General features: G+C 34.9%; 1 protein-coding gene and 1 pseudogene across 1 annotated transcript; one reads left to right on the top strand and one right to left on the bottom strand.

Moving 5' to 3' along the window:
- The first annotated feature begins 8,528 nt into the window (after positions 1–8,528).
- On the top strand, positions 8,529–12,632 carry LOC150018343 (olfactory receptor 52Z1-like; annotated as a pseudogene).
- Positions 12,633–17,038: 4,406 nt separating this feature from the next.
- On the bottom strand, positions 17,039–17,986 carry LOC150018342 (olfactory receptor 51V1-like). The gene has a single exon (XM_090267726.1). The coding sequence runs from the start codon at positions 17,984–17,986 to the stop codon at positions 17,039–17,041; it is 948 nt and encodes a 315-aa protein (XP_090123852.1).
- Positions 17,987–18,017: the final 31 nt, after the last annotated feature.

Genomic DNA, 18,017 nt, shown 5'->3' with positions numbered 1-18,017 from the left:
TTTCACAGATGTAAGTATATTTTTGAAGAGTCACAATGCATACATATCCATCTACTGATGTATAGTAGTCCCTCTCTACATCACGGTTCACTTATCTTTGCCTTACTGTATTGCAGGATTTTAAAAAATATTATATTTAAATATTTATCGCAGATTTTTTGCTATATCACAAGATTTTACAATACTGTATACATATGTTGTTAAAGTTACATAGGTTTAAGAGTGTAGAATATGTTTAAGAACATAAGTAGTGTTTATAAAAGTGTGGGAAGGGTTAATAAGGGAGTGGGAAAGGTTAATAAGGGACTGGGAATAATTTATAAATGTGTGGGAAGAGTTTATAAAGCCTTTAAATATATACAAATACTAAAATAAATGTAACGTTCCTACTTTGTGGATTTTTACCTATTGGGGGGGGTGTAGAATGTAATACCCACGGTAAGTGAGGGAATACTGTATAGCCCATGCCTGTTCAGTCATCCATTCACGTGGTTTTGGCAGTTAATATCTTCTATATCCAACCACATTTGTGCATAGTATGTCTAATAAAGAGCATTTTATAAAGGATGTCTTTTTATCTGAGTTACTGAGTTAAACCCTCATAAGCAGGGCTCCTAATAAAGAAGCCAGCTTCTTAAGGACTTAGAATGCTAAGCATTATTTAATTTTTTTAGTTGTTCATGTGAAGTATGAGTCACTCATGCTGAAAAAAAAAAGGAAGACTATCATGGTTCATAAAAGACTGGGGTATTCAAATATACCACAGACACTACTCACATTAAGTCTCTCAACACAAGGCATAAAATTATGACCTTCCACAGTATACCATATACCTCATTTAGACATACACAAATATATACAGTACAGATTTTTATATACACATAAAATCAGCTTTCCTCTCTTTGCTTTAACTATCTTCCAGAATATCTGGGAATTCATTCTCCTGTACTTTATACTTGTCACTTGTCTTGCCCTTCTGTTTTTGGCATCAGTACAACCACCAAAAGTATCAATGCCACCATCAACCACCCATGTAAAACTCAAGTATATACTTAATTCACACTCTTGCCTATTATTTTTAATACTTCTTGTTCCTATATACCTAGCCTTTTTCAATGAGAATGTCTTTTGTTTCAACTTATTTTTTTTCTAATCACTCTCCACTCTAGTCAGGTTGGGTGCTTAATACCACCATAAAAGACTTAATCATTTCCACCTCAGAATATTTGTACATCTCCTGATGTAATCTCAGATGTGATTACTCTTTATCTCAGTTGATAGTATTTAAATCCATTGATTAAAAACCAGCTTACATCCAACATTCTATAAAATCTTTCCACAACTATTTCATATTAGGAAAATGTCTCCAGCCACTAAATCCCTACCAATTATACCGTTTTTATCTTACATTTGTCACTTTCCACACATGATTTGATATTATCTTCCAAATTTTACCTGAATGAGCTTTTCTTATCCAATTTGACTTTAAATGCCTTTAAAATTAGAATTTCACCCTTCACATATCACATAGTAAGAGAATCTAATACTGTTTGGACATGGAAGAAACATAATAAATTTTGTTCAAACAAATAAATTATGTGTTCAGAAATTCCTGCAGTAGCATATAGCTGCTAGCATTTAGCAAAGATTTAAAACTCACCAGTAATCTAGGCTTTCTTTTAAACTTTGATATAAAAAATATCTGGGGTGGGTAATTCTCCTCTTAATGTTGATCTTAGAACTGAAGAGTAGATGCCACTAAATTTGAAAGGAGAGCAAGAAAGATGTATAATCAGATAGAGTATAAATTTTGTTGTTTATCAATCTTTTTTTCCAGTTATCCTTGTGTTGGGTTTCATTTATCTGTGATAGATTACCCATCCTAGCCAGAAAGATATTTTACAGGCTATTTCTGGAGAGCCAAAAGAAATTTAACTATTCCAACTAAGTATATATTGCTTTTAATTTCCTGAAAAATATTTTTAAGACATAATTTCTTCAGTGTTGCCTCAGAGCCCAAAACAAAGCCTTGGTTTCTCACATGTGTACGGTGAATTCCTATAAGTTAACCTGAAAATCTGTTAACACTCTTCTTGTCTCCTCAGTTAAGATTCTGCACTCTCACCTTTTTTCAACTCTCCACTTTGTTTCCTTTCTAAAAATACTGAGCTTCCACGACTTTCATTCTGAACCTATGGAAGATTGCTGTTAAGCAACTCTTAAAGATGATGCCACCTATTATTTCAAAGGAAATAAATCCGACAGTTATTTTTATGTGTTGTGTAGTCTCTCTCCATGAAACCAGCAGTCTCAGTATGGGTTGACAACTGAGTTCAGTAGCACAATTCTCTTTTAGATTCACCCTCCTTGGCATAGACAGAGAATGGATAGTTTCTTATGAAGTGTTAGAAACCTCTCAATGAGATATCTGCCCAGCACCAGAGTTATTTAGATGAAAGGTGCCAGAGGGAGGTTATCAAGTATTCCCAGGACATAGAGGTTTTAGTGTATTACACATGCGATGTCACAAAAAGAAATTATTTGGAAGAGCATAACAATTTTGCTTTTCTCAACACTCCAGGGTGCTTATAATTGATTACACATTCAGACATGAAACCAGTTGCATTGCTACTGTCACCGTATTTGATGAGCTCTTCTTTAGAAGTGATTTTTCCTAAGTGACTCAAGTATCCAGATTTAGTTTTGATCATTTTAGAGGTAAATCATTTGAAAATGTAATTCTTTACCTTCTTTTCGAGAAGCTTAATGTTGGAAACTATTTTTCTCATTACCTTTATGCACACATATTATCATATTGTTTCACATCATTGTGATGCTGTAATTTTTTGAGAGATAGTGAATAATTTATATTAGACTGAGTTAGCATAGCCTTATTAAGCAACTTGTTTTCTCTCCCTTTCTTTCAATAAAACTATTAATTGTAAGCTATTTTTTCTCTATTTTCAAGGCTTTATTAAATCTTTGCTGTGATTTTAACTTGTTTCTCTCCTCTCAAAGTTTTAATCTTTATTTCTTATTTTATTAGGAAGCCTAGAATAGTACCGAATATATTGAAGGCATTCAACATATACTTTATTGATGAAGAATAAATGGTGAGGGGGACTTTTGCTTTTGGTCAAAATGAAGTAAGAGAGATTGAATTTATCTTCCAATCAAAATAACTAGATAAAATGTATGAAGCAACAGCTTTCAAGACAATGTATATCTGGAAACAAAGAACTATAATCTCTTGAGAGAGAGCAAAACCTACACAATAAATACAAAAATAAATCATGCAATTTCCTCCACTTACTGTTTTGAGAGAGTTTACAGGCCATGGTAGCAGAAACCCAGGCAGAGCCTATGAACTACCTGAGTTGAAAAACAATGCTGAGAACCAAATGGGACAAAGACTCTAAAATTCATTGGATAGAATGAATTTTATCCGGTTATGTGGTAAACAAATTGGAAAAGATAAACTGTGACATAAATTGAAAGCTAAGGATATGAGAAAGATAGATATAAATGATAGGGGGAAAGGAGGGAAAAAATCAAGGGAAAGCATTTAGTGAAACTTCCTTCTCGGTAAGCAACACTCGTCATATTAGTGAAGGTCCAATATCTTTCACTAGAAACTAGTTCAAGTCTAATATTTGTGTTTCAAATTCTGTTTTCAATACAACAATGGGAAGTGGAACTTAATAATAAACACTGGAAATAATAATAAGAATAGCACTGGGAAAAAGACACAGAATTATGAAAAGGTAGTAGGAAGACAATATTATAATGGGATCAAAGAAACCAAAGGAAAGGAAAGTTTGAAGAAGGCATTGCTTACAGGGGGCAAATAAAACAGTACATTAAAGGTATGGGGTTTAGACCAAAATGACCTGAATTTAAATTTGTGCTTGAATAGATTCTGGTTGTGTGAACTTAGACAAGTTATTCAACCTACTCATGCCATAGTTGCCCAGTGTGTTAAATGGAGATCATACTAGCAGCCATTTTGTTGGGCTATTATTATAAGTAAATGGTATTTTGTGAGGACTAAATTATATAAATTGGTTAACATAGGATATAGCCCATAGTAAATGCTCAAAAATAGTTTAAAATATAAATAATATATAGACTAAAATGTGTTCTTTAGATTAAAAAACCCAGGTGATTGAATATTGAAGACTGTCACTGTGATAAAATGCACTATGTATTTGAGATAAAGCTAATGAAGAGATTTAATACCCAGACCTCTTCTCTTCTTCATTCTTTTTTTAAAATCTAATACATAGACTTATAGTAAAAATAAAATAAACACCCTATTTCTGCTTTTTGTTTGCTTGTTTGTTTTGAGTTCCAGGTCTGTGATAAAATTTTAGATATTTTTTAAATCTAGAAGAATGTTTCCAGGAGCTAGTTTTATTTCAACCTGTATGGATGAAAATTCAGAGTGGTGAAATGTCTTTAGCAAAGTTTATTGGTGGCATAGCTGAGGCTACAGCTCAGATAGTGCCTTGTGCCTAGTCCAGTTTTCTTTCCAGTGCACCATCTAAATTTGAGATGGTCTGCCAGATTTATTTCCTTAGTGATCCTGTAGACATGTGTTATATTAATAGCTTAAGAACAATTGCATCAGCCATTTTTCAATTCTGTATCTTTTATTCTATTCTTTAATGTTAGTGGCATCACTATTTTTCCAGACAGTATATCTCAAAATATTTTATTCCATTTCACTTATCCCTCATTTAATCTGCCACCTGGAATTCTCTATTTTATTTAATTTTTAAAAACACTTATCTTCTCTATCCCCTGTTTTCACTGTTTTTAAATATATTTTTTCTAAATTAAATTTATTGGAGTGACACTGGTCATTAAGATTATATAGGCTTCAAATGTATGTTTCTGATACATGATTGGTATGTTGCATTGTGTGTCTACCACCCAAAATCAAATAATTTTTCATTAACACATATTTGGCCCCATTTATCCTTTTCTATCCCATACCCACGCCTCCCTTCTGGTAACCACCATGCTATTCTCAGTGTCTATGAGTTTCCACTTTAAATCTCACATATGAGTAAAATCATATGGTTCTTAGCTTTTGCTGACTGACTTGTTTCACTTAGCATGATATTCTCAAGATCCATCCATGTCAGTATTTTATTTTTTATTATGCTCAGTAGAATTCCATTGTATACACATATGTACCACATCTTTTAAACTTTATTTTTATTGTTTACACTATTACAAAGGTCCTTATTTTTGCCTTTTTGCCCTCCTCCATCCAACCTCTGCCCGTCTTCCCCCAGGCCATCACCACACTGTTGTCCCTGTCTGTGGGGTATGCATATATGTGCTTTGGCTAATCCCTTCACCTTCTTTCATCTTTTCACCCCCAGCCCTCTATCCTTTGACATCTTCTCTATCCAATCATTTTTCAAAGAACACTATAGTAGTTTCCATGTCTTGGTCACTGTGAATATGGCTGCAATGAACAAAGGGGTGCATGTATTTGCAAATAAATGTTTTCAAAAAATTTAGGTAGATGTCCATGAGAGGGATTTGCTGGATCATATGATAAATCTATTTTAATTTTTTGAGGAACATCCATTCTATTTTCCATAGTGGTGTTACAGGGGAAAGACCTGAGTCTGGGAGTACCCCCACCCCTGAGCTTGTTCCTCAGTTCTTGCCTTGTTTGCAAGAGACAAATTCAAGAGAGAGACAACACGTACAGTGGAAATTAGATAGCAAGTTTTATATGAAACACATATGAGCACGAAGCTGCAAGCAGGCACCCAGTTAGTCTGAACGACACACATATAGAGGAAATAAAGTTGTTAGTAAGTTTATTAGTAAGTTTTTTTTATACAGTTGAGCCAAAGCTACAAGTAGGCATTCACATAATCTGATTGTGCTGACTCTTGGGATTTAGGGATTATTTACTTTACTCAGCATGTAGATTACACTTCCTTCTTCCCCTTTTAAACTTTGGAAATAATGTATAGCTACAGAGGCTTTTTTTCTCGGCTAGTAAGTGTTCTTTGTCTTAGTTAATTAAATTGCTACAGAGGCTCCTGTTCCCAGCAAAGTTTGAGGACTCCCCTCCTCCTGCGCTATCCCTGTTTGTGATGTTTGGAACACCCAGAAATCTTACTGGACCAGGCTCAGAGCTGCTGAGTCAAAGGGTGAGACATGTCTCCCTCCTCCTTCCTGCCTTAGTTTACTATCTAACCGACCTAACAGTGATTGTACCAGTTTATATTCCCACCAGGAGTGAATAAGGATTCCTTTTTCTCCACATTCTCTCTAATACTTGTTATTAGTTGTCTTGTTTATAATAGCCATTTTAATGGTGTCAGGTAGTATCACATTGTAGTGTTGTAGTTTTGATTTCCATTTCCCTAATAGTTAGCAAAGTTGAGCATCTTTCCCTGTATCTGTTGCATATTTGTATGTCTTCTTGGGAGAAGTGGCTGTTCAGATCATCTGCCTATTTTTTAATTGGACTGTTTGGTATTAGTTGCATGAGTTCTTTATATATTTTGAATATTAACCCCTTGTTGGAACTCTTGCTTGCATATATCTTCTTCAGTTCAGCTGGTTGCCTTTTGTTTCATTGGCAGTCTTCTTTTGCTGTGCAGAAGCTTTTAGTTTGATACAATCTCATTTATTTTTGCTTTTTCTTCTCTTAACTTTGAGGTCTAATTCATAAAATCTTCTCTAAGACTAAAGTCCAAAAGTTTAGTATCTATGTTTTCTTCTATGTAATTTATTGTTTCAGATCTTATATTTAGATAGTTGATCCATTATTAATTAATTTTTGTACATGGGGACAAACTCATATAATTCATCCTTTTGCATGTGGCTCTTCAACATTCCCAGCACCATTCATTTAAGAGGCTTTCTTTTTTCTCTTGTATGTTTTTGTCTTATTTTTCAAAAATCATTTGCCCATATATAGGTGGTTTTATTTCTGTGCTCTCTGTTCTGTTTCATTAGTCTGTTTTGATTATTGTAGCTTTGTAGTATAATTTGAAGCCCAGTAATGTGATACCTCCTGCTTTGTTCTTTTTTGGGGGGTTGCCTTGGCTATTTGGGGTCTTTTGTTGTTCTGTATAAATCTAGCAGTTTTTTGTTCTATTTCTTTAAAAAAAGGGATTGAGATTTTGACGGGGATTTCATTAAATCTGTATATAGCTTTGGGAAATATGGCCATTTTAATGATATTGAGTCTTCCAATCCATGAACACAGAATATCTTTCTATTTTAGTGTCTTTTTCAATCTTTATTTTTTCAAATCTTTAAAAAAAATTTAATTTTATTATTAACACTATTACAGATGTGCCCATCCTCCCCTTTTGCCCATTTCTACCTAGCTCCCATCCCCCTTCTCTCTGGCCATGACCATTCTTGTCTGTGTTCATGCATTATGCCTATATGTTCTTTTGCTAATTCTCTTCTTTCATTCAGTTTCCCCTCCCTTGTCTCCTCTGACAGCTCTCAGTCTGCTCCATATATACATGCCTCTGCTGCAATTTTGTTTGTCAGTTTCTTTTGTTAATTAGATTCCACATATAAGTGAGATCATGTGATATTTTCTTTCTCTGAGTGTCTTACTTTGTAGTTTTCAGTATATATGTCTTTCACATGCTTTGTTAAGTTTATTTCTGGTATTTTATTCTTTTTGTTGCCTTTTCAAAAGGAATTGTTTTTTTCTTTTCTTTGAAATTTTATTGTTAGTATATGGGAATGCAATGGATTTTTGTACATTTATTTTGTATCCTGCAGCTTTACTGTATTTGTTAATTGTTTCTGTTACATTTTTGTGGAATCATGTCATCTGCAAAAAGTTACACTTTTACTTCTTCATTCACAATTTGGATGTCTTTTTTTTTTCTGTTGCTTGATTGCTCTGGCTAGGACTTCCAGGACTATGTTGAATAAGATTGATAGAAGTGAACATCATTGTCTTGTTCCTGACCTTAGAGGAAACACTTTCATATTTTCACCACTGAGTATGTTATTAGCTGAGGGTTTGTCATATATGGCCTTTACTATGTTCAGGTACTGTAGTAGCACAGGAGTTAGACTCCAGCTAAGTTTACTTTGGATTCTCAGAGACTGAAAAATGACAGTGGAGCATTGGAGGGGCAATTCATACCAGTTTAATCTTGCTCCTGTGGGCAAGGATGGTAACGGGATCTGCTTTACAATTGTCATGAGTGAGGGAGAACAGGGGAGTCATAGGAGCCAAGGGATCATCTGCCTTCACTCTTGTCCTGTGGCAGTGGGCAAGGACATAGCCATGGGAGCCAAAATCATCCACCTTTAGTCTTGTCTTGTGGTGGTGGGCAAGGACTTGGGGAGCCAATATGATCTGCACTCTTTGAACGAAGGTGGAACCCAGCCAGTCTGAGCTATGTGATGGCATAACATTTATGCACTAAGAAATTATCTTTAGATAAGGATGACCTAGGCAAATGAAAATACATGTGTGTGGAAGTGATGATCCTGGTTATAGTCACCCTGACATGACAGGTACTTTCCATTTTATTGAGCATTTAATCAAAAATCATGTTGTATCTTATCAAATGATTTTTCTGCATCTATTGATAAGATCATATCATTTTTACCCTTATTTTGTTAATGTAGTGTATTCCATTGGTTGATTTGTGTATTTGTGCTCATGGAATGAACTCCACTTGGTCTTGATGTATTATTTTTTAAATGTTTTGTTGTATTTGGTTTGTTAGTACTTTTGCATTTTTATTCCTCAGAGATACTGGTCTGTAGTTGTGTGTGTGTGTATGTGTGTGTTATGATTGTTGGTATCAGTGTAATTTTTGTTTCATAAAATGTGTTAGAAAGTATCTCCTCTTCAGTTTTTTTGGAAGAGTTTGAGAAAAATACGTATCAACTATTTTTTCCACCCTAAACACGACTAATCTCACCTGCTTTCACTGTTAAGATCATGTTTCTGTTTCTACTTTGGCCTATTGCAAAAGCTTCCAAGAGTAACTCCTGGTGGCTGCCTTCCTTCCCTTCAATCCATCTTTCTGTCTTATAAGCTATATTTACTCAATAAAAATGTGTTATACTTAAGATATACTAATTAATAGCCATCATGGAACTTAAGACTTACTGGTGAAGAATAATAAAAATATGTAATTAGAAATGTTATAGGTGTGTTATTGGGAAACAGAGAATGAAAAATAAGCATACCTCCTGTTAACAGACTTCTCTGAAAGGATAAGTATTAAATTTTTATTGTATTGTGTTCTCTTTAAAACTTTGGCAAATATTAGAGGCTTTGTAAAAATTGTTGAATAATAAATCATTCTTAACATATGAAGTCTTTCCAGAAGTTATCCAGCCATGTAACATGAAAAGAGACAGTTATTGAAGAAGATACAAGATAAAAGAAGCATTGTACATAGTACAATGGTACCTCAGTCCCCTTCAAAGTAGGCACCTTGGGGCCTCACACAGTTCTCCCAATCACCATGACCTTCCCTGTCATATTTTCCTGAATCTCATCAATGGTCTGAAATCTCTTCCTTTTCAAAGGTGATTTTAGTTTCGGGAAAAGCTAGAAGTCGCAAGGTGCCAAATCTGCGCTGTAGTGGGGCTGAGTCACCTGCGTGATTAGATGCTTCACCAAAAACTCTGCACAAGACATGATGCATGAGCAGGCATGTTGTCATAATGAAGCTGCCAATCACCAGTTGTCCATAGCTTCAGCCTTCTGAATCATCTGAAGAGTTTTTGCAGAGTAATGTTCAAGCTTAACCCAAAATGTGATGCAGATTTGATGCTCTCCTTGTTCAGTCATTTTGAATACAATGGTCACACAGTACACATGCTCACTTAACGGCATCTACCACCCCCATTGACCAGTACAGTGAAGCCATCATTGTTCACTTATGTGCAATCCAGTTCACTCTCCTTGGCTGCTAGGTTACATCCATGTCGCACAAACAGTTCTCATTATATTAACAATGGCTGGACTTTTTCTGGACAGACCTTGTAGAAATAAAAAAACCCAAAGCCTTTAGCATGACTTTTAAAACTCTGAATCTTCAAGGTAGAATTTACTTTCTGGTCATACTTCTCATGTCTTCGAGCTATCAATGTGTTAGATGACTTGGTTTTTATAGTGACTTACATTTCTTATTTTAACTTTTTAATTATCTAGACTCTTCTTTCCAAAGTTAGCTCTTTGAATTCTTAAAAGTATTTTTTTATTATTATTCAACATATCTAATGACAACACCTCCACAAATCTTTGTACTATCTCCCTAAAGGTGATGTCTTCTGTGTTATACACATGTAATTAAATGTCTCCCATCATCCTTATCCTGATTTGATTTGAGGGGTAGTTATGTGTTCATGTTTCATGATCCTTACAATGGCAGAATATTCTTGAAATAGAGAATATTCATAGTTTATATTTGATTTCTTCTTTAGCATAATAACATACACAGAGTGAGCTTAAAGAAATGTTCTTTAATTTATTTAATTTCTGCATGTGTCTGCAGAATGTTTTTGTTATTTTGTTATATTGTGAGTTTCCTTTTTCTTTTTCCCATGATATTCAAGTTTGAGTGGAAAAGGATAAAAATGGTAAGGGAAATACAACATTTGAACACAAGTAAGAAGAACTATACAGGAGGGAAAAACAGTGTAAGCAAGAGAGAATGGAGGGAGATTGTAGTTTCTTCTGAGTTAGAATGATGTCAATGAATGCTTACTTTGCACAGTAGTGGTTTAACTGAAACACACGCATAATGGAACCATACAAAGAGAGAACATGGTTATAATATGCACATTAAGTGAATACAGCACTGTTTAAGCTGGGACTATCTAGACATTTATTTCTCTTTCTCTCCAGGTTATTTTTATTTGATGATTAAAAGGTTCATATTAAACTAAAATAATAATAATTGACACTGATATAGAGGTCTTGAGATACCCGCCAAGCCATACCAATATTCTGAACACATTATTACTGGGGCTCCAAGGAATACACTATGATTACTCATTGGAAAGGACCAGTCAGACAAGAAGGAAAGCTATGATGTGCAAGAGCTTACAAGGAATTTTCATGTATAATGTTAAGTCAATAAGTATAATGTAGTGACTGTAGTGCCTACACCAAATGACAAACCCATTAAATGTTTATTGCTATTATCATTACCATTATCATTACAAGTAGCATTAGTAGTGTTAGCCCTATAAAGTTGGTAATTTTCATGTCAGTGAAGCCTGTCTGACTTATTATCCTTGAATCGTTACTGATGGGGTCTGCTGCATGGGCAACAGCAGACCCTCCATATTACCCTGCCCAGGCTCTGTAGCTTCAGCGTCATCGCAAGATGTCGATTCAACACGGGAGGAGACAGATACCGTGTCACTCCCGAGTCGGACTGCACAACCATTCTCGGCGGTGCAGATAGACTCTTAAGAAGCTACACCATCATCTCTCGAGACGGACGGCTGCCGACGGGACGGGACGTTACTGATGACCAATCTTTTCTTTTCTTAAGGCAGTTAAATTTACTGCAATGCAAAGATTCATACTCAACCTGATAAAAATAACTTCAATTCTTCTCTCTCAATCTCTCTCTCACTCTTGATCTCCCTCTAGCTCTAGCTCTTCATCCAGGGTTTAATATCAGAGAACAGAGTAAAAAAATCACAACCTAAAACCATACCAACCTTAGAGACATCTGGTACACCATGACTGGAATCCCTGTACATACATGGATCCCAATCCCTGTCTGTTCCATGTATATAGTTGCTCTTGTAGGCAACATCCTCTTACTATTCCCGACCTTCACTGAGCATAGTCTTCATGAACCTATATATATTTTCCTCTCTAAGTTGGCTCTTCTGGATATCTTTCTCTCCACAGCTACCACACCAAAGATGCTATCAATCTTCTTACTCCAAGATGCAGGTATTTCTTTTGGTAGCTGTGTGTCTCAGATGTTTTTTCTCTACTTCATCTTTGTGGCAGAGTCTGCCATATTGTGGACTATGGCATTTGACTGCTATGTAGCCATCTGTTACCCACTAAGATATTTGATAGTACCACTAAGATATATAATACTGTAAATGAGTATTGCCTTTGTGATTAGGAATTTCTTTATCTGCTTCCCCTTGGTTTTTCTGGTTTACCAGCTTACTTACTATGGGAGGAACATTATTTGCCATTCATACCGTGAACATATGGGCATTGCCAGGCTATCCTGTGATAGCATCAGAGTCAACATCTACTATGGAGTGATTGTGCCCCTATCTTTCACATGCCTCAGTGTGGTGTTTAACATCATCTCCTATGCTCTTATACACTATACTGTGTTTGGAATTCCTTCCCGAGAAGCTTGACTCAAGGCTCTGAGTACTTGTGGCCTCCAGGTCTCTGTTACCCTACTATTCTATACCCCAGTCTTATTATCAATTTTTGCTCACCTATTTGGAGACCACAACATCCCACTCCATATACATATTCTTCTTGTCATTTTTATGTGGTGGTACCACTCATTCTCAGCCCCATAATTTATACTGTTAAGACCAAGAAAATGCAGGAGAACTTTATCCAGGTCTTTTCTTTGAGCAAGAAATTTTGCTGATACAAACTGAATAGCTCAACCTTCCTTATCCTGTGTAACTCCACTAATTGAAGAGTACCTGTAATTATATTGGACATCTTAAGTCATGTCAGCATTAAGAGAAAATAGTAACAGTAAAAATTTTATTACATGAGATCAAGAGTAAAATCATACTCACTTTGTGATTTTCTTCAGGACAATATCAAACCAAGAACACCTTAGATTCTATGTAACATTGTGTTTTGTTACAAAGGGCTTAAAGTATAATTGATTAAGTGCTATAATTTTCATGTAATTAATCAGGAAATACTAGTTTTAGAAATTAGAATACATTGTAGGCTTGTAACTAAGATGGCAGTCTCTAAATCAGACTGCCAAAAATCAAAATCTCTACTCCACTAGTTATAAGTATAAAATCTTAGAAAAGCTATTCTATGTGTCAACTTTTTTAAATTAAAGAAATATACAATATCTGAAATATAACAAGTGTTCAATAAATGTTAGTAATCATTTATAAATATAGTAATAAAATTTAGTTTACAAATTTTCAGGGTCGTGTTAGCTTAAAAATTTATTTAAATGTGGTAAATTGTGAAAAAGCTTAATGTATGACAAAAACATGTTAGCATTACTGTATTAGTAAAAGATGCTAAATTGGGACATATTACTATAGGAAAAAAGTTAGTTGAAATCAGTCAGAATGTATGTACAGATATATGAATGTGTGTATAAATTCCATATATATTCTATGTATATTTAAATACTATGCCAAGATATTTTTCCTTTTAAATACTATTGATCATTTTTCTTTCAGTAGATTCCTAATGTCATTATGTCATTAAGTGCTTCTGTTAGAGGGAACTAGCAAGAACAACTGTAGGGAGGAAGGGGGGTGGGTTGCAGAGGATGTTCCTTTTATACACAAAAGAGGAGCAGTGGACACCCTTTCAGCATGAGATGAGGAGGAGACACTCAGATGGAAAGGAAGAATAAGAAAGATATAATCTTCAAAGGTCCCAGTTTCAACTATACACTCTCAGGTCCTCATTCAAAGAGTCAGAGCATGAAAGGACAGAAACCCAATGTGTTGTAGGGGGAAGCTAAAAGCAGAAGGAGATTAATAACCTGTTTCCTGCTTTAATATCTGAGGAAAATGTCCTTGTAGGATATCTCATGCAACTTGGGAGAGCAGTTTTAGAATAAAAATTACCATGTGGCATGTTCAGTCAGAAAGCTGGTTTCCTTCTCTTCCACAAGGCAGCAAATGGATTTAGGAGTTCTTTACAGCACTGTGAGGAACACAAAAATCATGGCTAATGCTGAGTAGTGAAGTTGCCAAGAGAGTTGCTTTGGCAAGGGAAAATTGATTCCATAGTCAAGGGCCATAAAATCAACTGTTAGAGTCCAGTAACTAAGAGAAAATTGGTCAGGTTTCGAGGCTTGAGGAAGAAACACCAACATTAGGGACGGGTCACTAAGTGGATTCAAGAGAAAATAATGAGTCCACATTCAGCAGAGGGTGCAAACTCAGTGGAGGTAAGATAAGTTTCAGTCAACATAGTCAGCCAAGTATTACAGATTTATACCAGAATTTCATCCAATTCTCTCATCCAATTCCTCAGGGACATGTAGCTTCCCCTTTAATGCAGGTGAAAAGAAACTTGAATGAGGGTGGGAGTGAGTGGCAGAGACTCCAGGAGAAAAGAAACAGTCTAGCAGAGAATATCAATTTCCACTTAACAGAAAAGTTGTTGAAATAAATTGCATTACACCATAGTAAAGGTGATTTTTAAACTCAAAAACATTAATTGACCTTTAAGTGGAAGGTTGGAAATTCAGACAACTATTGACAAAGATAGGGTCTTTTGGAACAAGAGAACACTAAAAAATAAAACAAAAACAAAACTCACCACATATGACTTTTCATGTAGGAAGTATAAAACCTACTACATAAGATTTTGGTATATCATAATACTGGCTGAGAGAAGAATGGCCTATTAATTGTTTGAACGGGCAATTCATTTGAAATTTATATTTACATCAATATGCAGTTTTAAATGGTTAACTCCCACTATGACTATCACGACCAACAGAAATACATAGGTAATGTAGAATAAAACAGTAGTAGCTGTAGTAAAAATCCTTGAAACTAAATTGTTTCACCATTATTTTCTAGTAATTTAAAATCCTTTTACTTCAATTTTCTCATCTGCATGATTAAATAATTATGATTTACCTTATAAATTTGTTCTGGAAATTAATAGCAAGAATCACCACTGAGTGCTTCCATGGTGACTGGCATATAATAGGCTTCTGATAAATATAAAATAAGCATTATTTTTATGACTATTATTATTACTGACTATTAATATAACTGTGATAGTTATATTATTAATAGTAAAGATATAAAAATTAAAAATAAACTATGCCAATTTTGAGAAAATACTTTGATATTCATAAGCTGTGTATGCTTATAACAGCTTTATTCAAAACCAAAACTATTAAACACTAAAATGCGAATCAATTGATGAATAAATATATTTGCAATATGTGATACAAAAAATTGAATTTAACAGTAAAAATAAACTGTGGATACAGACAACAGCAAAATGAATGTCAAAAGCACTATTGCATACAAAAGACTACAGACATAAAAGATTACGTTATCTATGATTTAATTTACATAATTTACTCTTAAAGGCAAACTGAATGACAGAAATCAGATTAGTGTTTGCCAGGCACTTGGGGTTGTGGGAGAAGACTGAACACAAAGAGGTAAAGCAGGCACTTTGGTTGTGGTAAAAAGATTTTATACTTAATTGTAGTGGTAATTACATAACTGTAAATATTCTTGTAAGCTCATCAAACTGTGAGCATATATTTAAACTGAATTAATGTTTATAATTATTGAATATACCTAAAAAAACTCACCTTTAATACATTAAGTAAATTATATAAATACCATTTTGACAATATTTTCAGGAAACTTACACATACTAACAGAGTCCAAATGTGTGTACTATATTACCATCTGTGACTTAATTTGATGGTTTTTCTACTTTTATTTAGTATGTAAATGTTTGATAATGATTGCATGGCCATTTAATAGAGTTTGTATTAAAAAGTACAGAAAGAAGGTTACAAAGGTCATGTTATTTGAAACTGAAATAGAAAATATATCTGCATCACATTACCTACTACCTCCTAAATTTTAGTACCTGAAAGTAAGATATATTATTTAACCTCTGTGTGTTTTAAACTATCCATATATATAATAGAAAATAATATCTACCACAGAGTCTTGATGGGGGAATAAATTAGACATATTTATATTACATGGCCTTAGTACTACTCTATGCTTTTCTCTTTTTTAATAGTTCATTTTTGTTGTATGTTTCCCATTATCATTTAGCCCTTCCATACCCTGCTCTACTTCTGCCCACTGCTGCCCCCAAACACAATCAGCACACTGTTGTACATGTCCATGAGTTTTTTTTTCTTTTTGGCTCGATCCTTCCACCCCCACCTTTACCCTCCAGGGCTGTCAGTCCACTCTCTGACTATGAGTCTGTCTCTATTTTGCTTGTTAGTTCAGTTTGTTAATTATATTTCACATATGAGTGAAATCCTTTGGTACTTGTCTTTCTATGACTAGCTTATTTCATTTGAGATTAGGATTTAAATGAGATATGGACTGATAATGAACATTTTCAAGTTATTTTCAAATGGTAGTTGTTATTGGCATTATTATTTAGATAAACAAACTGATCACAAAAATCTGTTTTTTTCTACTCTGGCAATTACTGTTGTCTATATCTCCAGTTCAATTACTGTTCACATAATACAAGTGAAGAAAGAGTGTCTGACTGGTGGGCATCAAAATAGTTTTTTGTTGCTTGTTTGTTTCACTACTTTTTAAATCATCCAGACAGTCCAATCTCCCTGTGATGCTTACTCCATTACATTATGATTTGTCAAAACTGGATAGCATGGATGATGGTTAAACAATAAACAAGAATGCTGCCTAGAGCAGTAAAAGGGATTAAGATAATTATTGATCCTGAGTAATTGCCTGAAAAACTTTAACTTATAAAATTTACATTTTCAATATTGGGTGAATCCAAAATTATCCCCACTCAAGTGGCCATAGTGAGATATATATTTTAATAGCTAACATGTCTCATACATTAATATGATTCTCAGCCTATTATGTAATATATGTATATAATGATTTATATAATTGATTACAATATAACCCATGTCAATGCCACTGACTTATGATGGCTGTGGGAAAAATTGAGAGGAAATTATCTGCAACACATAAAACATTATCCAACTAGAAGTCATTAAATTTATTTTAATTATTCACTGATTCTTACCCTTTTGATCTTCACTTGTTGACTTTTTAAATACATGCACATTTGAGCTCAACACATTTCTTTCAAGGAAAACACTTTCTGGACTCTCCTTCGTATTTGCTGGGTCTTGATGCTATAAATAATGGGGTTCATCAAGGGAGGAAAAAGGATATAGATGTTGCCCATGAACACACGAACCAAAGGTGAGAGGTGTTTCCCAAAGCGATGCACCATGGTCAGACCAATGATTGGGATATAAAAAACTGAAACAGCACAGATGTGCGATACACAGGTCTGCAAGGACTTGATTCTCTCCTCCTGTGATGCAATAGCTAGGACTGCATGCAAGATCATAACATAGGACATAAGTATGAGCACTGCATCCAACAACAGATTGCTGATCACCAGGGCCAGACCATAGATGCTGTTGAAGCGGATATCTGAGCAGGCCATCCGAATTAAGTCTTGGTGCAGGCAGAAAGAATGAGAAAGAATGTGGGGATAGCAATAATTTAAGAACTTTAAGCGAATGATGACAGGAGGTATGAGTAAAGTACTTCTACATAAGATTGTCACCCCAATTTTCATGATTTTGTCATTAGTGAGGATGGAGGAGTAGCGCAGTGGGTGGCAAATGGCAATGTAGCGATCAAAAGCCATAGCGAGGAGGACAGAGGACTCCATGAAGGACAGACCATGGATGAAATAGGACTGAGCAATGCAGGCATCCAGGCTGATCTCTTGAATGAACCCCCACAGGATCCCCAGCACCGTGTGCATTGTGGACAGCCCCATGCACAGGTCAGTGAGGGCCAGCATGGCCAGGAGGTAGAACATGGGCTGGTGCAGGCTTGGCTCAGTCCGGATCACGTGTAGCACCAGACAGTTCCCCAGAAAAACCATAACATAGATGGTGGAGAAAGGGATGGAGAACCAGAGATGGTTTACTTCTAGGCCAGGAAAACCAGTGAGAATAAATCCGGAACTATTATAGTGTGAGATAGAGATAGCAGACATTAAGAGAGAATTGAAATATTTCTAGAGATGT

The sequence above is a fragment of the Furipterus horrens genome, unplaced genomic scaffold, assembly GCF_987537825.1.
Source record: "Furipterus horrens unplaced genomic scaffold, mFurHor1.1.pri manual_scaffold_2, whole genome shotgun sequence".
Taxonomy (NCBI): Eukaryota; Metazoa; Chordata; class Mammalia; order Chiroptera; family Furipteridae; genus Furipterus; species Furipterus horrens.
Note: the sequence above shows the minus strand (reverse complement) of the source record. Positions and strands in the feature narration are given on the sequence as shown.